This window comes from Varanus komodoensis, unplaced genomic scaffold (genome assembly GCF_004798865.1).
Source record: "Varanus komodoensis strain SLA01 unplaced genomic scaffold, ASM479886v1 scaffold26, whole genome shotgun sequence".
Taxonomy (NCBI): domain Eukaryota; kingdom Metazoa; phylum Chordata; class Lepidosauria; order Squamata; family Varanidae; genus Varanus; species Varanus komodoensis.
The window spans coordinates 15,404,588-15,428,273 of NW_025335684.1; the positions used below are offsets into that span (position 1 = coordinate 15,404,588).

At 52.9% G+C, this 23,686-nt stretch overlaps 1 protein-coding gene across 6 annotated transcripts in view; it reads left to right on the top strand.

Moving 5' to 3' along the window:
- Positions 1–231: 231 nt before the first annotated feature.
- LOC123025187 overlaps positions 232–23,686 on the top strand; it is a 36,646-nt gene continuing 13,191 nt past the window's right edge. For 3 of the 6 annotated variants that reach the window (XR_006415072.1, XR_006415071.1, XR_006415070.1), the window contains exons 1-4: positions 232–1,704; positions 17,307–17,501; positions 22,656–22,769; positions 23,160–23,271. Coding sequence is in view for 3 of the 6 variants with exons in the window: in XM_044433707.1 (XP_044289642.1) it covers positions 17,405–17,501; positions 22,656–22,769; positions 23,160–23,271 (323 nt within the window). In the remaining 3 variants the exon portion in view is untranslated. Of the gene's footprint in view, positions 1,705–16,085; positions 16,518–17,306; positions 17,502–22,655; positions 22,770–23,159; positions 23,272–23,686 lie in introns of those variants that run through there. The other 3 variants (XM_044433707.1, XM_044433705.1, XM_044433708.1) reach the window with 3 other exon arrangements.

The following is a 23,686-nucleotide window of genomic DNA, read 5'->3' on the forward strand; positions in this document are numbered from 1 at the left end:
CGGCTCGGCTCCACGCTCCCCGGCTGTGGCCTCGGCCAGCTGCCGCTTCCTCCTCCCGCTGCTCGGCGAGCAGGCGGCCCGGCGCGGGAGCAGCGCTGCGGGAGCTGCACGGCCTGCTCGTGCCAGCGTGCCCGCGCTCCCACCCACCCGCGCACCGGCACCCCCCCCTCCTCCTCGGCTGGGCGCGTGCCCATGCACCCCCAGCTCCCCCGGCCCCGTGCAGGGCTCGCTCGCTCTCCCTGGAGTCCCCTCCACCGGCATCCAGGCGCGGAGGGTGCGTGGGCGGCCAGCGCTTCCCCGGGTGCCCCTCTGGGCCGCGGGCGGATTGCGAGGACGACGACGTCTGTCTGGCCCCGGGGCTTGTTGGCAGTCGCTGCGGGTGCTGGGCTGAGGCGGGAGGGGGGCGGCCGGGCTGCTCATGGCAGTTGCCCCGTGGCGATGCGTGCGCACAGCCCACGTAGCCCTCATGCAGAAGGGTGCCTTCACACGAGGAGGCCACCCGTCCCCCTAGATGCCACTCCAGCCAAGCGCAGCAGTTGGGGCGCCAAGCACGGTGCCTCTGCCGAGACGCCCCCTGCTGCTGGGACACCTGAGCTGCGGATCGGCTTCAGGAGGGAAGCTCGCTCGCGGACGCAAAATTCGCGCCAGGCGGCTGCCAGAACGTGCCGGGCTGTGGCACACGCCTTGCGGGGAAGGACAGGATAGCGGAAAATGCAGGCTGGAGCGTCTGCCGCGGTTGCAGGCGCTCTTGCCATGCAGCTTTATGGTGGGAGCGCAGGAGTCGTGCAGAAACAGGCAAGTGAGTTTGGGCAGGCGAAAAGCCAAGACAAAGTGCCCAAACCGTGCAGGAGCCGTAGTTTCTCTGAGTGGATCCGCAGAGATCGAACGCACCCAGCCCCCCATGGGTGCCAGGTTCCGATGCAACGGCGGGCCGTGCCTCCGTGGCCTCCGCTGTGGCTTGCCATTGCACGCGGCCCACCCACGGATTCCAGCCGAGCTGCCTCACAGGGCTGTCGTGAGGGCAGAATCGGGAAGTGTGCAAGCCACCTTGGCTTCCTTCTAAGAAGGAAAAATGAAGGATATGCATGTAATAATTACTATATTGTGATAGCGAGTTGCGTGTTCCTAATTGGGTGCCGTGATCTTGATCTGTTGTGCCCCCGCCTGCATGTGAAATGGCAGTCGGGGAGAGGTGCTCCGTCCCTGCAAGCGTGCAGCGCGCCTGCGTGGCCTTCCTGCCCCAGGCGCCGGCACGGCCTGATGGAGGGCCGCAGGGCACCTGGCTGCTGGGCAGGCAGCACTGATGCACAGCCTGTGGCTCAAGCTGCCGGCAGCGTCTCCGTTTTACTGGTGCTTAAGAGCTGCAACCGACAAGATGAAGGCCCCGCTAGTGGAGCGCTGTGCCCCCGCGGTGCCCAGGCGGGTGGCTGTGGCAAGCCCACGATGGGGGTGTGTGCGCTGCCGTTCTCTCCTTGAGGCAGTGGCTGCGTTTGTGTCGGTGTTTCACCACTGCTCCCCCACAGGACATTGAAGGGGCCCGGGAGTTTCCGTGCACGTGTGTTGCATCCACACAGACAAGCAGTCGCTGTCCCGGGTTTCAGCCGAACCCCGTCCAATCCGCTCAAGATGCCAGAGGCTGAACTCCGTGGGTGCAGCTTCTCATTCACGGACGCTTCTTCTGTAGCACTCTGGATGTGGATGCCGGTGAGTGAGCGTTATGAGGGGTGTGCGTCCTTGAACGTCTGTACATAAATGCCCCCCGAGGGTGGTGCGAGGTGCCCCATCGGCCCTGAGTCCACGTTCTCAGGACCCTCCCAAAAAGCACACGGGCGTGTATTTCATTTCCCCGTCTCCATCTCTTTCCCGCTTTCCCTGTGCGTCCTTAGCACTGAACAGCCTTTTCTCCTAAGGCCATCCCTGCGTGCGACCAAAGGAGGCCTGGATGGGGTAGAGGAAGGCACGGGATTTCAAGGAGAAAGAACAAGCAGAACGATTCAATGGGGAGGGGGTGGCAGGAGGCGAGACACGTAGGGCAAAGAGCCGGCCAGGGGGATCGGGGGCACGGACCAAGGATGCCAGAGGGTGAGGGAGGCAGGCAGGAGCAGGGAAAGGATCCGGGAAAGGAGCCAGGACATGCCTCTGGGGCAAGGGGAGGCTCGGCTGCACCACCAGCCCTCCCAGCCCTCTGCATCTCTCCCCCCCTCCCCTCCCCATCCCTTCGCCTTGCATGTTGAACCTCTTCAGACAGTCGTTTTTGCTAATTAACTGCAAGCCACTCTGGGAGAGCCCTTGGGCTGAGGAGCAGGATATACCGTGTTTTTCCCTCTATAAGACGCACCTGACCATAAGACGCACCTAGTTTTTAGAGGAGGGATCCATGGAAAGCTTCCTGATGATCACAGGCACATTCCCCATCACTTCCCCATGGGCTTCATTAAAAGACGGGTTGCCATTTGAAAACACGCACCGACCTGTGCTTGACAGCTCTCACCTGCGCCGGGGGGGGGGGTGGCGGAGCAGAGCGCGCTGAGCGCCTGCCGGCCAGGTGTGGTGCAGCCGGGCTGGTGGTGCTCTTCTGGGCGGCGCGGCAGCGGCGGCGGCAGGTCTTCCCGGGCGGTGGGGGTGAGCACTCCATCTCTCTGTGGGGCCAGCGGGTTAAAGGCTGCGGCTCCTCCTCCTCCGCACGCCTCCCCCTGAGCGGCACAGCTCTCACCTGTGCCGGAGGGGGGGGGCAGAGCAGGGCACGCTGAGCATGTGCCGGCCAGGTGGTGCCACGGGGTGCAGGCGGCCGACAGCGTCCCGGGCGTTGGGCACACACACATTCGCTCTATAAGACGCACAGACATTTCCCCTTATTTTTGAGGGGGGAAAAGGTGCGTTTTATAGAGTGAAAAATACGGCAAGCTCTCTCTCGTCTCTGGTCTTCTCTTGCACGTATATACCAGAGATCGTCGGGGCTCTGTACCTCTGTTTCAGGAAACATGCAGTACAGATAGCAGGAAGGTGGGGCAGCATGTCTCCCAGGGCTTTGGGGTGTGCCCCCCAAGAGCCCTGCTTCTCTGGCACTTCCCTGGTGCCTTTAAAATGCTTTAAAGAAGCCGTAGTGTGTATTTCCGCTGTCTGGACGGCTCTGCAGCAAACTAGCACGGCCAGCCGCCCTCACTGGAAAGGTGCAGTATGGGTGAGCGCACGTGGAAGCGGAACGGGGATTTGCCCGATGACCTGATAGGCCCCTTCCGGCTCCTGTTCTCTCCTCAACAGCAGTTCCCCCTCCTGGTGCCTTCCGGATGTGTTAGGATACAATTCCCATTATTCCCAGCTAGCACGAGCAGGTTGAGAAAGGCTGCCTGCTCGGAAGAGTCTGGTGTGGGTGGTGAACACAATTTCTGTGTGACTTGGCCAGCGGCTGCCTGGGACGTGCTGGGGGACGTGGGACTTGCATGCACAGGGTGGTGTCCAGAGAGGCCCTGGTGCTTTCGAACTCTGCCTTGGGGGACCTGCTGGACACCGGGGGAAGGTGGAGGGAACCTTTTCCGGAATAAGCTAACAGACGAGCAAACGGCTTGCCTGGTACTGTGAGCTCCTCCTGGTGCCCCTTGGGGCTGGCAAAATTGTGGAAGAGGCGGGAATGGACAGGCCTGTGGGTGCTTGAAAGGCTCCGGAGTGGAACAAAGCAGGAGGAAAGGGGGCTCGGCGGGACAGCAGCTCTTACGGTTGCCAGCCAGCCGGCCGGCCACCCTCCCTCCCAGGCAGCAGGGCTCCCGTGCTCTTACCTGTGGCCTGACGGACGGACGGACGAGCCAGCAGAAACTTGGTCGAGAAGCTTTTCTTGCCGATCCACCTCCCTGCCAGCTTTTGAAAGGGCAGAGCTGTGCCGCAGGAAGGTCACAAACAGCACAGCAACTTTAGCGCATATCCCGATCCGAGGGATCCATCAGTTCTGTGTTCTTGTGCAGGTCATTCATTCTGCTCCTTTTCAAAGACAGGATAGGAATGGGCTTGACGGGAGATCAAGCGGGGGGCCTTCAGCCCGGTTTGAAGGCAGACCGGTGAGGAGGGAAACGCATTGCCTTCAGATGAACTCAGTTGAAATGGAAGTGAAGACTGGCTATAGTGATATAAGAGGGAGTGGGGCGGTATTGACACCAGGGCCGCTTCTCTTTAAGTGATCTCACACGCTGTGTGTGGGCAAGGCCAGGTTTTGCGGAAAACGCCTGTTGGTGTCTACTCAGAAGTAAGTCTCATGGCATTCACTGGGGTTTATGCACAAGAAAGTGTATCCACAGGATCGCTGCTTTGGTAACTAATGTGTTAAGAGAGACAGAAAAGTTGCAAAAATTTGCCTAGAAAAGTAGCATGTGCTTTGATGAGAGACTGGCTATAGAAAGATTGGATCATTATGCTAAGAGGTAATTCTCCAGTGCCTTTTCATCATAATGGAATACAGTTCAGAAATGTGTGGAGGACTAGAAGTTGTGTATCACAGTAAAAACGTGGATTGCGAGCTTAATTTGTTCCAGAAACATGCTTGTAATCCAAAGCACTCATATATCAAACTGTATTTCCCCATAAGGTTCAATGTAAATAAGGTTAATCTGTTCTGTAACTTGTTTTTTTAATCACAAAAGGTTGCAGCGAGTGCGCTTGGAGGTGGGGACAATTGCAGTCGTGCTGCGGGGGAGACGGGCATGATAGCGGGGGCACTCGGGAGGGGGCGGGCATCATCAGGACACGCTGGGGGAGGCGGGTGCAATCCCGGCGCGCTCAGGTCGGGCGGGGAGACGCTGCTGGACTTGGACCCGCAGCGAGAGAGAGAGAGAGACCGGTGCTCAGTCGTGACGTGACGCTTGTACTGCAAGACATCGCTCGTTCATCGAGTTAAAATTTAGAAAAAAATTTGCTTATCTTGCAAAACACTCGCACACCAAGTTACTCACAATCTGAGGTTTTTTTTTAAATAAGTTTTATTTGAAATTATAATCCTAAAAAAAAAAAAGAAAAGAAAAGAAAAAACTAAAAACATCCATCATCAAAAACATTGGGCCCGCTGGGTCAGCCCTCACACCCTTCTTTTTCCATTTATGATAACTTAAAAACATATTTAAATCTATGCGAAGTCCTATTTCTCTAGCCAATAATAAAAAAAGTCCCAAGTTTGACAGAAGTCAGTATCTTCCTTCTCCTTCAATGATAAAAGTCCATCTATCCATTTCCGCACAGTCCAGGATCTTCTTTAGAGTCAGTTCATCGGTGCATGGCTTTTCACTTTCCCAGTGTTGAGCGAATGCAATCCTCGCTGCAATAATTACATGTAAAATCAAATACATTTCTTGTTTACTAATATCCTCCGGTATAATGCCTAATAAAAAATCTTCAGGTTTAAAAGCTAAGGGTTTTTGTAACATTTCCTTGAGCCATTTATGTATTTTAATCCAATACTTTATCGCAAGTCCACCACATATGATAAAAAGTACCCAATTTGTGTTTACATTTCAACATCCATTTGGCATATTTGGAAACATCTTAGCTAATCTATTTGGCGACATGCCATCTATAAAACATTTTATACAAGTTTTCTTTATACGAAGTTGCTAATGTTACCTTGATATTTCTCTCCCATAGCTTTTGTCACTTTTCTAATTCAATATTATATCCAAAATTTTGTGCCCACGTTATCATAATTTCCTTAACCTGTTCATCTTCCATTTTCCTATCAAGTAAAAAGTCATATACTCTTTTAATATTTTTTTATCTGATTTAAGCATCACTTGATCAAATGCTGTTAAATCCTTATAAAAACCCCACATTTTATAGTCTTAAGCATCTCTCGATTGTATCTGCACCTTATGCCACTAGGAAATATTAGATCTCTGTTCTTGTGTTTCTTGATTCAATTTCAATCCTCCATCCTTATCCAAAATGTCATCATAACTTATAATCCCTTCAGAATTCAATGCATTTGGATACACAAAAGCTTCCATGGGTGAAAGCCATCTTCGTAATTTATTATACAGTTTTATCTTTAACTTTTCTCACACCGACATTAATGATTTTCTAATATAGTGACTTAAAAAAGAACCATGTGACTTAGCCTTCTCATACCACATAAAAGCGTGCCAGCCCATTTGCAAATCATGTCCTTCAAGATACAAAATTCTCTTATTTCTTAGAGTTATCCGTTCTTTTAGCCATGTTAAAACAAAAGCTTGATAATACAGCATCCAATCAGGGAGACCAAAGCCCCCATTCTCTTTAGCTTCCTGAAGTATTTTTAATTTAATCCTTGGTTTCTTCTTTCTCCATATAAATCTTGACATTTGAAAATTCAAATCATCAAAACATTTTCTATCAATTTTTATGGGAATCATTTGGAATAAAAACAAAAGCTTTGGTAATATATTCATTTTAACTAGTCCTATTCTTCCCAGCAAGGATAATTGCAAAGTGGCCCATTTTTCCAGATCACTCAAACAATCTGAGGTTTTACTGTCCTTTCATTGAACAAGGGATATATGAAAGAGGCTGACTGCGGCCGCGAACCTGGGGTGTTACAGAGGTTTGTCTACGAAAAAGGCTGATCTTTAGGGAAACAATTCAAAATAAGTTTAGTTCGTGTATGTAACATCTTTTCTTGAGGTATGCCTGCTTTCTTTAAAAGAATGAATTGGTGGAAACGTTCATTTTGCAAGAAGGTGGGGCATTTGGGGGTCCTTTTCCTTGTGCTTGCCAAGCAGGAGAGTCGTATGGTGCAAGAACACTTAGCCTGTGAAAGGGAAAGTGACGTTACAAAGCGCATCAAGGATGCCATCCTGGCAGGCGGCGAGTTGGAGGCTTTATTTTGTCTAAAAACGCACAGGAGGTGAGAGATTTCAGGGCCAGACAATGCGTGTGGCTGATGGGAAGGCGGGGTTGGCCGTCCTTCACACCATTCAAGCCACAGCTGGTTCTGCCCTTTCCCACCGCTTGCAGCTGCAATCGTTTTGCTTTTTGGGAACGGCGGATCCTTTCCAAGGTCAAAAATGCAGAACATTCTGTTGTGGGAAAAAGCAGATACCACAGTGAAGGAAGGGCTTATCTCAAGGCTTGCAGTGAATTGGCAACAACTGTATATTTGGGATGTTAAAAATAAGAGAGGCTGAAAGGCACAGAATTGAGACAAGAAAATTGCCTCATGCCCAACCCCCCCCCCGGCCCCGCTTCCCAGCACGGCCCAGCCCTGACCAGTGCGCAGGTGCCTGGAGTCTGTGCTGCTGGATGGACAAATCCCAAAAAGTGCCCATTGCAGCCACCTGGTGACCGTTGGCCCACGACGCCCAGTGAGGGGTGTTACGGCTGACCGTGGAAAGGACAGAACTGTGTGAGGAGAATACCCTTGCTTTCTACCGAGAAAATCTGTGGGAGCAAAAGCCGTGGCAGGAGGCTTCTTCTGTTCAAAAAGCCTCCTGCAGTTCTGATACCTTAATTATTTTTGTATCAAGCAGCAGGCAAGTGTCAAACGAGATTTGTGTGGGAAGGGGATAAAATTGGTCTGAAGCGACTCAGATGTGTTCAAGCGTTGTGCCAAGGGAGCAGCTGCTGAACTAAATAATGGCTGACGTTTGCGTACAAACTTGGGGTGTTTTGCTAGTTGTGCATTTCCAAGCATGAACATGCCAGCTCGGTCCATGTGCAGAAAGGGTGGATGTGTCATGCTCGGTGCTTTCCTCCGTGGAGGCCTGCTAGGCACACGCGAAAGATGGGCAGCGTGCTCTGGAGTCAGAGTGCCTTTCCAGGATCTGGGCTTCTGCATAAGGACGTGGAGGGGCCGTGCCGCGGTAGCCAGTGGCTGGGTATCGCTTCCTCACCGCGCGCATTGAGATGGGTCGCAACCTAACAGCAGTCCCTGAGCTCCTGGGCAGTTTGGGGGCTTTGGACTGAAAATGGAAGCAATGAGTATGTGGCACTTGCTCGTCTCCCCAGCAATTCCCAGTTAAGCAACCCAGGAAATTTCCCCTGGATGAGAAGCCGGTAAGCGAATGAGCAGAAGACGTCCGGGCAGTATTTGCAGAGGGTGGGTGCGGTGCGTGCCGGTTTTTGAACACCCCTCAAGGGGAACATAAATTCATTGCAAGTAGTAATGCAGCACATGGGGAAGAAAGTCATGCTAAACCTTTGGTTGGGATGCTAACTTCCTATAAGGATTCTGAGTTGTGGGGAGGTCCCTCTCCCACTGCGTTCCCTTCCCCAGGGTGCCTGTGGGAGGCCCCTGAGTGAAAGAGCATCTTGCAAGCTGAACTCCCCAGAAAATAAGTCCTCATAGACATCTTCCTCCCGTGTGAATTCGTCTGACCCCCTCTCGAATCCATCTGAGTTGCTGGCACCTCTGCCTCTTGAGGTAGGGCATGTTCCCGAATTTAAGTATGCAGCCTGCAAAGACATACTTCCTTTTCTCTGTCCTGAATCTCTCACCACTCGGATTCTCTGGATTCCTCGTCTCTCAAGTTCTATGCGATAAGAGAGGCAGAAAGGTTTCTTCCTGTCTAGTTTCTCCGTGCTGTGCACAATCTTGCACCCCTCCTTGGCTCCCCTCCGCTCGCCCTTTTTCTAAGCTATTAAGCCCCACACCATGGTCCAGAAGTAACTTTGAACAGTCTCAGGGAGCCCGTTGGTTCGCTCCATGCTCCTTGTCAGGCCTGTAAGGGCAAAGGAGCACAGTCCTACGGAATTCTCAGAAAGAAGGAGAATTAAGTGCAGTGCGTTAATTATTCCCAGGTAATCCTCCGCAGGGGTGCCCCTCAGATCCCAGTGCGGGTTCCTTAAAAAGAGGAGAAAAATTAGTGTCGTGGGTTTTTGGAAGTAACAGAAGCAGTGACATTTCCACGTGCCTGTGAGAAAACACGGTGTCACTGGTCAAAGCTCTGGCACCAGGTGACTGGAGAACGAGCGGGTGGTTGTTGGAAGAGAAGAGGGCGAGGCTTAACCTCCGAGGTGCAGGCCTGCACGCCCCATTCGCCCATCTGCCCGGCTCCGCTTTTGTAATTTAAAAAGCAGACTTTTTAACAGCTCAGCAGCAGAGCACATTCTTCACAGGCAAAAGGCCAGCTTTAGAGAGGGTGTGCACAGAGAGGGCCCTCCTTTCCCGTCAGGCCCCTGGAGGATCACCAGAGCTCCTCACATGGTGAAATGGCGAATTCGGGTCCTTCTGCTGCCCTTCCTTCCTTGCTTCCTTCCTTCCTTCGTGGAATGAGGAGTGGCCCCGGAGATCATCCAAACGACATTCGGTCTCCAGGATCACCTCTCCCCCAGTGCAAGAAAGACCCGCTCAGAGCCGGGGGTCCGCGTGGCCCTCTCCCAGAGCCGCGCAGGGTGCTTGTAGGAGAGGCTGGACACGTGCGGCGCTGGAGGAGGTGGGAGGGACACAGATGTGGGGGGCAGGCAGGGGAGGAGAGGAGAGGCTGGAGGCAGATGTTGCAAGCCAGAGGAAGAGGAGCACAGGGTTGTTCCGAAGGGGATCCCACTTGGCCGGAGGCAATACTGGCAAATGGTTTGAGTTTGTGTAGGACAGCTAATAATTTTAGGCATGTGTCTGCTTTCTTCGCTTGGAAGGCAAGGATGTGGTACTAGGCAATGGAGGAAGCACCGTTTTTGCCCACAGAAATGATGTGCAGGGGCTTAAAACAACCTGCCCCTGCTTTCCTTTCTCTGCTCCATTGCATTGAGCTGTTTGCTTCCAGACCTGCTCACTTCTTGTACTGCAAAGCCAGGCTATTTAAATTCTGGTTTCCATGAGTTGCTCAACAACTTGGACATTTCTGAGTAGGCCTCTCCTGAACTTTAGGGCATTTTTATTGTTAAGTGAGTACTTTAATGTGTCTGTGTTCTTTGTAGTGGAAGATGGCAATGCAGCCCTTCCCCATTTCTGTCGATCATGTAACAATGGATCCTTTTACTGTGAGCAAATTCAGCCAGTGCTGATCGTATAGAAATGGATTCTTATAAAGCAAGCAAATTGCCCGCTGCGTTGCTGTGACTGCCGTTTTCAGCCACGCGCAGGCAAGACAGGCGGTTTCTCTTTGCAGCCGTTCCTTGCCCTTCTGGGACAGCTCAACGAAACTGCGCTCTTACATTTAGGACTACAGTGGAAAGAGTGATATAGACACCTGGAAGTGTAGAAATAGTTGCATCAGACACAACTTTAAATGTGCACATTAGAAAGCTGGCGCTGAATTTCCGGCAGTGTTGCCTTTCTCTCCTGGCGCTGTTGCCCTTAAGTGTGCATTGGGGTTTAGCTCTGTTTATACACCCATTTTCCAAGGTTTACGATGATCTTTCAATGTCAGTGGGCCGGTCTTGATTTGTAATATGCCACAAGGAATATTTACGTACAGGCTTTTCTCAGGGATGCCCTTGCAAAGACGGTGAACTGGGGACATTGCTAGAGCCAAACGGAACGAACGGGGTGATCTAGTCGGCTCCTCTTTCACCCCATACTGGTGCAACTGGAGTTACAGACCCTATCAAAGGGAACACGTTGGTTTAGCTTGCGTCTTTCTATGTTCTCGACTCCTTGTTGAAATGGCCTGTGTCCAACGTGTGAGAGTGGTGGCGAAACTTGTATTTTTGAAGTGGAAAGCTCATTTATTTGAAATAACTCCTGCGTGAAAAACGGAAGTGCAGAAAAGGCTACTTGGAACAATTTCTGAGAATTCACCTGTGAAAACGAGGTGGTACAGTCATAACCCAAAGGTTTTACTACCTCAGAAGCGAGTCTGCACATGGGCCCCTAGTCATGGATGCCCGTGGCAAGCGGTTTATCTCACACATCTGTATCCTGCCTTTTAGTTGTCCTGCTGCTAAGCATAATTTCACGTGCGTCTGTGCATTTAATATGCAATGGTTTGTTTTCGGAATTGCCTCAGGTGTGGGGGGTGTTTAACCCATTCCTCGCCCTTCTGCGGCCCCAGGGAAAATTTCTCTCCCAAAGGTGAGGAGCAAAGGCATTATACCAGCTTCAGAAAAGGGCTTTGCCTCCGTGGGGAACATGGCCTGGCGTCCCCTCCGTGCCTGCTGTGGTGCTGGCCGTCTTCGACCCGGTCAGCTGATGCTTACCTAGCAACAACAACACTGTGTGTTAAATGCAAAAAGGCGCACAGTCTTGTGTTGCGTTAGCCTTCCCCAATGCCGTGCCTTCTGGGTGCTTGGACCACTTTACCCCTGAGCTCAGGCAGTAGGGCATGCTTGTGGAGAATGATGGGAGCTGTAGTTCAACCTGGGTGGAGGGTGCTACTTTGGGGAAGAAATTGGAAAGAGGTGCTGGGGTAGGGGGTGGGGGGAGGAGGAAGGTCTCCTTGACCCGAGAGCCTTGGCTGCATGCTTTGCGTTACGGCTCCCGGCACTCCCGACTCTTGGCTGTGCTCACTGGTGCTGATGGAGCAAAAGTCAAAGCCGCTGGAGGGCACCAGGCTGAGGATGAGCGCGGGGTGCCATAAGGTCATGAAGTGCTCAAGGTTGGGGTCAGGGTGGGATGCGGATCGGTCAGGCTGTCGACCGAGGTCGCAGTGCTGAGGCTCCGAAACAAGTCTTCTCTGCAAGGCTTCCCAGGTAGGTGTGGAGACCCTGGTGGGCTGGGGGATGACGATATCCAGGCTGGTCTTTAAAACTGATTTCCACCTTCTTCTTACAATGAGGCAGGATTGTGGCATCCCTAAAGCTTTTTCCCTTTGACTATGTAAGTGTATTTGTGGGTAACAAGACTACCGACTCGAGAGACTGACTCTGAAGTCTTTGTTGGCATCTTTGACGTGGTGTTCCCTGTCTGTGTTGGGCTGCAGCTGCTCCCACCCTCTGTTTGTAGGGATTGGCCCCTCTTCCCTTCCCCCAAAATGCAGCATTCCAAGGCAGATGTTCCAGTCTCCGAATGTGAACTTGGAGAAGAGGTAGGGGTGGGGATGTGTAGCTGAAAAGCCAGTAGTGCTGAGAGGAGGAGGGTGTGACTCTCCCAGCCCTGCGCTCTGACATTAAGTCAAACAAGAGGACCCAGGAAGAACTGTTCAGCATTCCCGCTGCCTGTCTCACAAACAGGGTGAACCTCCCTGAGGGAGGAGCCACCTCCTTTTGGAGAAGAGAGGAATTCAGCTTGGAATCAGCTCCCAGTATGGATGAAAATAACTCCACAATTAGAGGTTTTTTTAACTTACTGGATGCCTCTTGCTAGGAACTTTTGAATTACTTTCATTGTTATCACACAGCTAGCCCTCCCTGGTGAGCTTAGCACAATAAAGATTTCACTTAAAAGCCCCTCCTTGTTATCCACTGGGAAAAGAAGAGCAGAGAGTTTGGTGGGGGAGATACAGACCCACCTTGGGTTCTTGGGAATGGGGAAGTGCACCATTCCCTGCAGGATTTTGAATCCCTGTATACCATCCTTCCAGCACCTTTTTCTAACCAAAAAAAGCTGCTAATGTTGTCACCTTCCAGGGCCGTGTCTGTCATGAGGCAAGTGGGCAGTGTAGCAGGAGGAATGGTAAAACGCAGCGCGTCTCCGTAGTCCACGGGGAGGCGAGGCAGTCTGCTCTGGCAAGAGAGAAGCTCTCGGGGCTCTCCGGACCACGCGCCCTCCCTGCTTCCTTCGTGCCGCACCCCCCTTGGTCACTGTGGGGTGCTGTGCAGCGGACTGGCAGTGCGGTACGACCCATGCAGCCCGCCCGACTGGTTGTGCTCTCACGAGACCCAGCCAACTGAGCGCCCGCGAGAGCCCCTCGACTGGCAAGGGTTCGATGCGGAGACAGAGAAAAGGCCCAAGCAGCGGCACGTATTTTCATCTTGGGCAGCAGGACACTTTGGCCCGGGGCTGTAATCTCTCCACCAAAGGGAGCTGATCGCATTTTGGATAGTGTGGAAAGCAGAATGGTGTGCAAGCTTCTAAGCGTGTTTGCACCATAAATATCAAGGCAGCTTTTTTTATAATTGCAGGCAACAGAGCTGGGCAAGATGGTCACCAGCCGCCTGCTGGCTGTTGCCAGTCAGAGCAGCCATACTAGGCTAAAGGGCACCATAGAAAGCAATTTCTGGTTTCTCTTCTGTCAAGTTAGTGCTATTTTATATGGCTCCTGAGGATCCTACAGGACCAAAGAGTGCTGGCCAATTTCAAACCAGGGCATCATACAGAAGCTGCAAAGATCAGGGGTGACTTCAGGAAAGCCCTCCTGGTTCCGGACGGGGATGGGCTTGTCAGATAACAATTTTCCTGCCTTCCAATTCAGGGTGTTTGCTTTTTGGACAGCAGCAAGTAGTGCAGCATTACTGATCCAGGCAAGCATTGGAGGCAGTGGCAGGATTAATTCACAGTGTGGAATTAATTAATTGATAGGATTAATTCTGCAATGTGCGTGTCTCTCTGTGTGCAAGAAATACCATACCGAGCTGGTAAACAGTTTAACCCTTTTACCTGTTCTGCAAAAGGGTGCTAGCAAAGCAGTTAATGAAAGCAGCAGACCACAAGGACCAAAAGATGATTCGTCTGTAGCACAGCCCGGTCTTCTTAGAATTAAACTCTTACATTTCTTACATATCATTCATTTATGATACAAGTAGAAAATACAATTGAGAAATACTGGAGAAACCATGAGTGTTAAATAAAAGCTGTAACTTTGGGGGACACGATATCTTCTTCCAGTCCTTTTATAGTCATGGCGATGCAAAGTCTGGGATGCCCATTTCTCAGACCTGCTAGAGGAAATATAATTCCTCTCTTTCAAATTCTGAAGAATATGGAGAACATGCATAACTCTTTAAAATGCTTCCACCATTTGTATGTCGAGTGTGGTTATGGCCTGCAAGCTGACTAGGACTTGAACGGAGCGTGTGCCTTGTTCTCCCGAGACAAGAGTTAAAACTGTGCAGTGGCTTATTGTCGTTCCACTAAGAGTGCGTGGTGCGTACTGCTTTCCCAGGCACTGCTTTTCCAGGCCAGCAACCACTCAGGTCTCCAGGCATGCGCAGGGCCATGTTTGAGGAGGTGGAACATGAGGCCCAGTGGCGCTGGCCTCTGGAGGACGCCATGCCCGCCCGGGAGCGGTCTCTCTAAGGACCGCCATCTGCGTTTCACTGGGCGTCCAGCCTATTCCATTTTCTCCTCTTGCCTCAGTAAGTGCTGGCCCTGCTGAGCCTCCTTTGGGAATGTGGGCAAGAGATCCCTCTCTGCCGGGAGGAACGTGGGGCCGTCCCCGCAGTTCTCGCCTTCTCTGGCATTTCGAAGGCATCCCTTCCACGCTGGCCGGGCCGCACCTGGAGCTCAGTCTGGCGCTCTGGGCTGCAGAAACCGTACCTTCTTAAGTAGGACATTTTCAACCCGGGTTGGTGTGGGGCTTGGAAATGGAAGCCATGTGCTCCTTCCTCTCTCGCTGCTGTGTCAGCTTACCGTATCTGACCTGTGTTGAGAGCCGCTGAATAATCTCACGGACTTGTCAAATTTCTAAACTTTTGTAAAAATGCAATGGCTGTTTTGGGGGCGAAATGATTTCTCTCGAGGTGAAAGAGGCCAGAGGAGCATTCGCGACATTGTTCGCCGGGCAAGAGCATGTGATGCACATGAGCGCAAACCATGTGGACAGAACGCTGCGCAAGCACAATACGCCTTGTTTCTCTGTTCGGTGCCGCGCCTCACCAGCGTTTGCGCCAGAAGAGCCAGCGTGCAGAGACTGAGCATGGGCCTGGGACGCGGGGGTCTGCGCTCCAAGTCCCCGCTCAGCGATGGAGCCCACTGGGTGGCCCTGGACCGGCGCAGCCTCTCGGCCCAGCCTACCTCGCAGGGTGGTTGTTGTGGGGAGAAGACAGAGCGGCAGCAGCAGAATGACGCAAGCTGCTTGGAGCTCTTTAACCAAGAAAAATGCGGGATAAAGATCCGATGAATAAGCAAACATCGGAAAACGTGCCAAGGGTGCCTCGTCCTCATACCTGGCGCAGCTCGGCTGCTTGTGGGCAAGCAGAGCGTACAAGAGTCGTTTCCCGGCTCAGAGCAGTATTTTCCTGCCGCTCCAACTTTTCCCCTTTGGTCTCTCCCTCCCAACCCGCTTCCTCACCCTTTCCCTCTCTTCCACTCCCTTGCCTTGTTTCCCCGCATCCTCTCAGGGCTGCTATTTCTGCCCCCGCATCTCCCCTGCGAACCCCTTTAGCTTCCTTCAAGTAGCCAGGCCCTCACAGCTGCGCTTATGTGGCTCTGCATCTTCTCCATGGGGGCTATTTAGTGGCACTGCCCACAGCTGCTTCTCAGGCTCCCAAATGCCCCCCCCCATCCAAACAGGTTGACCTCCAAGGCCCTGTGAGTCTCTGTAGTATGTTAGGAAATGTGCAAGCGCAGGATCGTGCCAGAAGCGCTTCCTCTCCTCAGGTTGGTGAATTGGGCTTCCCTTCATCCCTTTTCCGGAGTCCACAGGATTTAAAAGGCCGTCGATTTTGTAGTGAGAAGGCGCCTGCCTCGGGCTTCCTGAGTAAGGCTCAGGACGAACCCGGAGTCTGTCGTGCCTGTAGCCTCAGTGCCGAGTGCTGGTTTTCCGTGCTTTGCCTAAGGTGGTGCTTGCCGGATCTTCTTGAATTATCCATCCTCCCCCGCTTGTTCTCTGTGTTTTCTAATCTGGAATCAGCCGTTTTTGATTTGAATTTCGTTTTTGACGGTTAGCCTTGGTGAGATGGGGGCTGCCGTCACCCCGGTCGGCTGCTCAGTGGTGGTGCAAGCTTTGCACGGCAAAAGTCTCGGGGCAGCGGCGCCTCGGCTCACGAGCGCCTCGGATCATGAACAGATCGGGTCACGAACAAACATTTCATGGAAATTTTGACGTGGGTCGTGAACTCTGCGTTGGGTGGCAACCAAGATCGCAGCCATTTCCCCCCACCCCCAGGTCGCGTTTGTGCGGGGAAGGCGGGCGCGATCTCAGCCATCTCCGTCCCCAGCCAGCACGATCGCAGCCATCGCCCCCTCGCCCCAAGTGGGGGGGTGGCTGTGACCCTGCTGGGGGCGGGGGGGATGCCCGAGAGCGCGCCCATCTCTCCCCCCCCGTGGGCGGGGATGATGGGCGCGTGCAGGGGTGCAGTCCTGCTGGGGTGGGGGGGGAGATGGGCGCGATCTTTGCTGTCCTTTGTCACTTTGCTTCACATTTTTCTGATTTAAAAAGTGGTTGCAGAACGGATCAACATCATTTACATTGACCCTGATAGGGAAATTTGACTCGGCTCACGGCCGATTTGGGTCACGACCAGCGTCCTGGAGCGGATCGAGTGTGTGAGCCGAGGCGCCGCTGTATATCGAACCCGGAAGGCTCGTGGGCAGGAAGAGGCCGCCAGTCGAAGTGGAGAGCGCTGGGCGAGACGGGGCGCTGGGTCTGTCTTGGTACAAGATGCCTTCATGTGCTCGCTTGCCAGCTGGCCAGGCCTTGTCTGAAGAGGCGCTTACTCCTCGCAGAACAAGCCTCGCGTGGGCACATCAGTCTGTCAGCGCAGAGGGACAGAACCTTCTAGGCGCCTGCCGGACGTCGACTCGATAGGTGGCACACTATTTATTTATTTGTTTAAAGTTTTTGTATGCCGTCCCCTTGCTATATAGCCTCAGGACAGCTCACACAAATAAATAAATATAATACAAATACAGATAAAACCTGGAAACACCCCGGCTGCACAATTTAAACTTACAAATATTAAACATTGTTAAAATATTGAATAAAAAGGTCTTGGCCTGGTGCTGAAAAGCAAATAAGGACGGCACCAGGCGGACCTCTTCTGGGGAGCGCAAGGCATAGGCGGGGAGCCACCGCAGAGAAGGCCCTCCTCCGAGTGCTCACCCTCCAAATGTCCTTCACGGAGGGCTCCCGGAGGAGGGCCCCTGCCGCCGATCTCAGGGGCGGGAGGGCAAATACGGAGGCAGGCGTTTCTTTCGGTATCCAGGTTCTGGCTCTGGCTCTGGCTGCCTAGCGCCGTTTCTATTAGGCTTACCTGTTCCAAAGTCTTCATAATGTCTAGGATATTTTGCCTTAAATGGAGATAGAGGTATGTCTTTGCCCAGTTCTTTGCTCACCACCCTATGGGCCTTTTGATCTACAGTGCCTGAAAGAGGATAGCCACTTCCAGTCCTTTATTCAACTCTGGCTGCAAAACCTAGGCCACCCTCATACCTCAAGCATTTCTTGATGCTGCACTCATGGAAGAGGGAAAGCATTTTGCCATCCTGCTGATGCAGGAAACCTTTAATTCTGCCTCCATAAAACAGGAAAAGTTGGTGTTTGGCTTAGGAGTTATTTCGACGCAGCCTGACTTCCTTGGTTCCTCATTTCTCGCAGATACATCTGTAAAGCAGTCGGAAGCCGCATCTCTCCTCACCAGGAGCATGTCCTCCCCTTTTGCCCACGCTGCCAGCCAGCCACTCCCATAAAAGAAAATGAAGCTTACGGATAGCGTGGGATTTAGCTCTGCAGAAATTAAGGTTCCAGCAGCCACGGTGGCCTCCCTGGTGCTTCTCTTGGCCGATTTTATTGGTAAGTGGAGTCCTGAAATCTGCCAAAATGTGTTTTCATGCCTACTTTTTTCAGGCAGTACGACTTCAGGATTGATTCATTTCTAAAATAATGATAAAATATGTCTAAAGTAACATTGCAATCCTAGAGAGTTATTCGTTGAAGCTTCCAGTGGTTTCTGTGTGTCAGCTTAGGATAATGCTCCATCCATCTTATAAAGTGGACTCGAGTCCACAAAACCTTATGCAGTTGCAAACATCCTAGTCTCCAAGACAATTGGTTTGAAATTGGATCTCTCTTGCGCCTTCACTGGATGTTACGTCTTTGAAGAAGATGGCAATTCGCGCTTCTAACAGAAATTAGACAAAGCGCATGTGTGGCTGCAAGAATTAATCAGCTCGATCAGTGCATGGCTGGGTTAAAATGTGGCCATCGAAGTTCAACTGGATCCTGCTTCTGTGGACTCTGCCTGGTGTAAGCTTCCTTTGTGCATTGGACTCGGGCAGTTGTCCAAGAGGGTTCCCACAGCACGAGGTGGCTTGTGTGCTCGGCCGAGAGAAGCCGTGAGCTTGGCTAAGGCCGCCATCCGCCGAGGGAGCCTGCCACCTTCTCTGTTCAGAAGGAGAGCGCAGGTGAGCCCAGGGGGCGCACGAGGGCGGGACGTGGCCGAGTCCAGCCGGCCGCCACTTGTGGCCCTGCTCGCAAAAGGGTGGGCCGAGGTGCCACAGGGATTCTGCACGGGCCCCGCTCTGCCCCCCGGCAGCTCGGGACGGCCCTCCAGCACGTGCTCGGGAGACTGTTTGTCATGGTTTGCGCGGAGAGCACTCTGTGAGCTGCCCGGGTCGACGGGGGGTCCTCTGAACCCAGTTCCTGCTGTGGTGTCGGCGGGATCAGCAGTGGGGGTGTCGAGTTTTCCTATGCCTGGCCAGGCAGCCCACGCCTGCCAGCCAGCGCACACGCCCTAAGCAACGTGATGTGCGATAATATGCGGAAAGCTAGGCGGTGGACTGACTCAAAATGCGGAACTGGCCCAGAGACATCGAGCATTTTGATTCTGGGCATTGCTGGGTTGTAAAAGGCAATCGGCTTAAGGACAGATGTGCTCTTGCGCTCGAATCCTTCAGCACTATAAAGTCATGCAAACCTCCACAGGGAGAGTGGGAGCAGCACGGAGAAACCGACGGACACAGCGCTGGGATGTGCGCTTTGTCGGAGCTGTGTGCTGGCTCCGCCGTCTGACGCGGCACGATGAAACTCGCAACAGATGGCGAGTACTCCCGAGGTGCCAACTCGGGGTCTGACCCCATGTCCTTTCAGGGAGTCTGTGATCGGGTCCCTCGCGGTGCCGTGAGCCGAGACTCCTCCTCTGAATCACCAGCCGCTGGCTGTTTTCCGTGCAACTTTATTGTTCCCAAGGACCAAGCGCCCAGGGCGGGTCTCTGAGCATGCACAGAGGGTGTCCGGAACCCCACCTAGTGTTTCCCTCCTGGAGCTCTCCTTATGGAAATGCCTGGGCCCCATCCCCTTGGGAGGGGCTCTCTGAGAATGCGCTCGCCTCCTCTGCATGCACTGCTCATCCAGGGGGCTCTCCCATCTCTGCGGGCGCCTTGCCACAAGGGAGCAGGGACCTGGCCTGCCTCCTCCTCCTCCTCCTCCTCCTCCTCCTCCTCCTCCTCCTCAGAGACCCTTCCCACTGGCTGTGCATCTTGACTGCTCCCACACTGCCCAACTGGCTGGAGCACCTGCCCTGATACAGCCGTGACCGAGCTCAGCCCCCCCACTTCATTAGACGCCCCTTTCCTGTTCCAGCCATCTGGCATGCAGCCGGCGGTCCAGAGGGAGGGTCCTCCGCACCACCAGCCTTCCTGCTCCCAACACGTGGCTTTCTTCAGAAGCACAATCATCTTGGAGCCCGAGTGGTCAATGCTTCCTGGAAATCTTTGCTCCCCTGTGCCGTCTCCTCCTCCACCATTGACTGAAAGGCCGTCTGGCCCCCAAGGACTTCCTCTTTCTCCCCCCCCCCAAATAATGCCAGCTCCGTCTTACTCCAAATCCGCCCTCAGCACTTAACTTTAGTAGAGCCCCTTCCTCAGAGCACATCAGGGACATCGTGGGAACCGCGGACCAACACACCAGGCCTGGAATTGCCTCGCCGCAGTGGTTATGCCACCTAAACTCAGGCATGTGGAACTAAACCTAAACTAAACCTAGTGCCTCTTGATTTCCTCCGTCTTTTCTGTGATGCATTTCATATATAGTAAGCATCTTGCACTAGATCTATCTGCGTAAATACGGAGACTGCTGTAGGGGAAGGAGGGCTTCGGTTCCTGGGAATACAGGCGTTCCCTGGGTTATGAACGAATGGGTTACGAGCAACCCACGCTCATGAACAAACTGCCATTAATCTAAAAATGTGCATTAAGGACCCTCTGTGTAAAATTGCCGTCACCACAGAGAGAGGGGAAGTGAAAGGGGAGAGGGAGGGCCCCCAAAGCATCTCTATAGAGCGCATGCCTTCCTACCCTGCCCATGTGGAGAGGGAAATCTTTCTGGCATTTCCTTGGTGCAAAGAGGAGGTGCTGGCAATGGGGGTGGGGTGGGGGGGTCTGGGTTGCAGCCGTGTTCTCTGTTTCTCCTCTTTTCTGGGGGCCCGGCACCCTGAACCCTGTGAATGCAGAGGGCTGCCTGTACGTGATCTGACTTACATTCAAATTCAGCTGAAAGAGGGGCTTCCATTTTCTCAGGAATGGAACTGGTTGGTCACCTGGGGCCCACCTGCGCTCTTCCGTCTTGGAGAGCAGTACGTTCTTCTCATGGAGCACATCCAAGAAGCACTTACTCTGGGAATCTGGCACGGTTGCTCCTGGAAGCATGGTTGTGAGGCCCCCGGAGGCGGTGTCCTTGCGGCACTTTCCCACCCTGCGTGACCGAAGACAGTGTGACGTGCGGGAGCCAAGGCAGTTTCGGAACGGAGCGAGGTCAGTCCACGGTCAAAGTGCTTCCCGGCCAGAAGGCTCACCGGTGGCCTTGAAGCAATCCCTCTGCTGCCTTGCAGAGTTTTGGCGAGGATGAAGACAGGGTGTTTGGGTGTTTTAGTGGCGGGGCGGGATGAGAACCTGAAAAGGCTTAAGGGGAGGGTCCTGGTGACGCTGCAAAGGGTTCTGAACTGCAGTTGGATGAGAAAGAGCATCATCCCCAGTGAAGGGCTAGCGAAGCAGCTCCCACACACGAGCAAGAGTCGCGATCGAGCATCACCTCCCGCCTTGCAGAGCCTGCCAGGATGCGCAACGGCAGACTCACCTGTGTTTGAAAGATGGGACATCCCCTGAGAAGGCCACCATTAAACATGAAACAGAATGACATTTTAAGGAAAGGTGCTCAACAAATATTTGGGGTGTCTAAATATGATGACACTTTGAGCACGTGTACACACCACAGCATTGGCCAGTTGCCTTTCTGGGCACCATAACTACACCCAGTGCTTTTCTGGTCATAGAACGCACCAGAACGGAGTTCCGGCAGCTTTTTTCGACAGATTTCCCAAGTTTTAAAAGTGACTCTTGAAAATTGGATGTTTGGTCCACATGGATTTGAATCGCCCTGTCGAGCGCAGCAGGTCGGCGGCAAAATCATTAAAAAGGTGCATGTGGGCCGCTTGCGTGTCGAGTCCGATGCGTGCGTACTCCGCGCTGGTTGCGATGGTGCTGCTCGGCTTGCGGCGCTGCTCAGCTTGTGATTGTAAGCTGCAAACTTCTCCATCATGAAGGCAAAAATTAGAACTGCAGTGCAGGACGATATGAACCTGACGCATGCCAGGGCCTGATCTGAAACGCAGCGAGGTCAGTCTCCGAGAGCAGGAGTGCCGGGCAGCGGAGAGGGGGGACTGAGGAGGCCAGCATGTTCCTGTGGCCTGAGCGCTCCCTGGGTGGGTCACACTGCAAACAGAACAAAGCAGTTCAGATAAAAATAATAGATAAAACAATGACAGCCCAAACCACAGATGCATAATACAGTAAAAGGTACCATGCAAACTGCAAATGGGAAGGTGAGCACAAAACAACAATAAAATGATAGACACAATCAGGGCTTTCTTTGTCATAGAACGCACTGGAATGGCATTCCGGCACCCTTTTTTGACGGATTTTTCCAAGTAATTGTGAATCGCCCCGTTGGGTGTAGCAGATCGGCGACAGAAATCATTAACCTAGTGCCTGCGGGCTGCGTGTGTGTCGGCGCTGATTGCTGGCGCTGCTTGCGAGGGCGCTGCTCGGCTTGGGATGCTGCTCGGCTTGGGATCGGTCGTGTGGTTGCGCGCTGAGTGCTTACTGCTGGCGGCAACCATTGTGTAAAAGTGTGACCCCAAGTGAGATCCGGCACCTTTTTTTTTACAAAAAAAAGCACTGAAGAAAACAATTATTCAATTTCTCATTGGAGCAAAAATGTACCCTGTTTCCCTGTATCAAAGCTATTATTGGGTCTCCTAAGTGATTATTTTCAAGCTTATAAAGTCAGTGATACATCTCCCCATTGATTCATCCTGTTACCGGACTGAGCCAGTCAACAGCTGGGGCAAACCTGGGTGGACCCCAGACCCGAGTCGAAAGGAGCCCGAGACGAGACTTAGAGCCAAATGCAGCTTTATTCTAGTGCACTGTAGACTAAAGGGAGACGAAGGGGGGCATTCGGCCCAAAGCAGTGTCTCGAAAGCTGCACCCCGGAACATGCGTTTTATACCCTGGGTCACCCATCAGGTCACCTAATACACTTCTCGTGCATCAGTACATCAGTGTAGCCACACCCCCAGTGCTGCTAGCTGCAAAGAGTCTGTTCTTCTGTCAAGGGCCAGGCATTTCCCACGCCTATTTCTTATCTGCCCGAGATTCACACGGGCTTGCCGTGCTCTTTCTCCCTGCACATTTGCAACTTCCATGGCGGCTGCAACCCGTTTCCACTGTCCCTTTGATTTCTGTATTCGAGGTCAGGCTGGTGTGTCAGCTGTGGGTTACACAAAGTTCATTTTGTTCTTATCCCCCCTCCCTTCTGGGACAGCATAACTGTGGTGTTTCTACTATGTGGCCTTCCTCTGTCCAATTTTGGGGAGTTTTGGGGTGCTGCAATTGGCAACAATTCCACACATGGCATTAAACATAATCCTGTCAAATCTTTCTCTTGCAGTGAAAAAGAAAAGAAATTGGCATAAGCAAGATACTGGTCAAACTACCGAAGTCAAACCAGCTCAGAATGGTAGTCGGGCCTTCATTAAGGGATTCGACGTCAAACATTCCCCAGGTAAGTTGTGCTATTATGGCGAGAGTCTGAATGGGGGAGAAAATGGCCTAGAAAAAGTGGTGTGCTGGTGCGGCCACGGGAGTGTGGCCCCCAGGGAAGGCTGCTGGGGGTGGGGGAGGATGAGGAAGAGGAAGAGGAAGAGAGCTGCTTGTGAAAGGCACGGTCATGACAAGCCTCCATTGTGCGTATCGTCGCCATCGCAAAGCCATTGCATTTAAGAGAATCACCATCAGTCCAGAGGCAAAGAAGGGAGGAGGATAACAAAGAACACGGGAGAAAAAGGTTTTGTGAACGACATTATGTGATGTCGAGGTTAACAGTGACTGAAGGAAGGATGCCAGTTCCAGAAACACCCCCGGCTGAACGTGTTGCTGTTCCTGCTCTCCACAGATTGTACCCATGGGGAAAAAATCAGCCCCGCACACACCCTTTCCCTTGACTTTTCGGAAAAGCAGCCGGGGAGCCTGCACTTGCGCACCTTGATGAGCACCCGGCGGCCCCGGTAGGTCAGTCCAAGCCGACGAAAGCCCCTGTTAAGCATTAGGCGCGTGAAGCGGGCTCCGGATGTGGAAGGCTGTGAAGCCACGGCTGGTCTCCCTGTCTGCACATCTGCTGGCTCGTCAAAGGAAGCCCGTGTGCAGAGGGCCTTGTCTTCTGGGGCCCTGCTGGCCATGTGGAGACTCTGCCATGAGACCTCCCTCTCCAGATATCCACAACATACAGATGTTCGGGCCATGGCTAGTCGGCAAGTGGCTCACAGGGGCGGGGTGAGCAGCGCTGCCCCACAGCTGCACAACCCTCTGGTGTGTGGCGATCTAGCCCTGTGAATCACAGTGTCCTTTACCTACTTTTAGCTGACAGCAAAACAACCTTGAAACGGGGAAAGAACTGATATGATGCCTCAGCGTGTTCTCTGA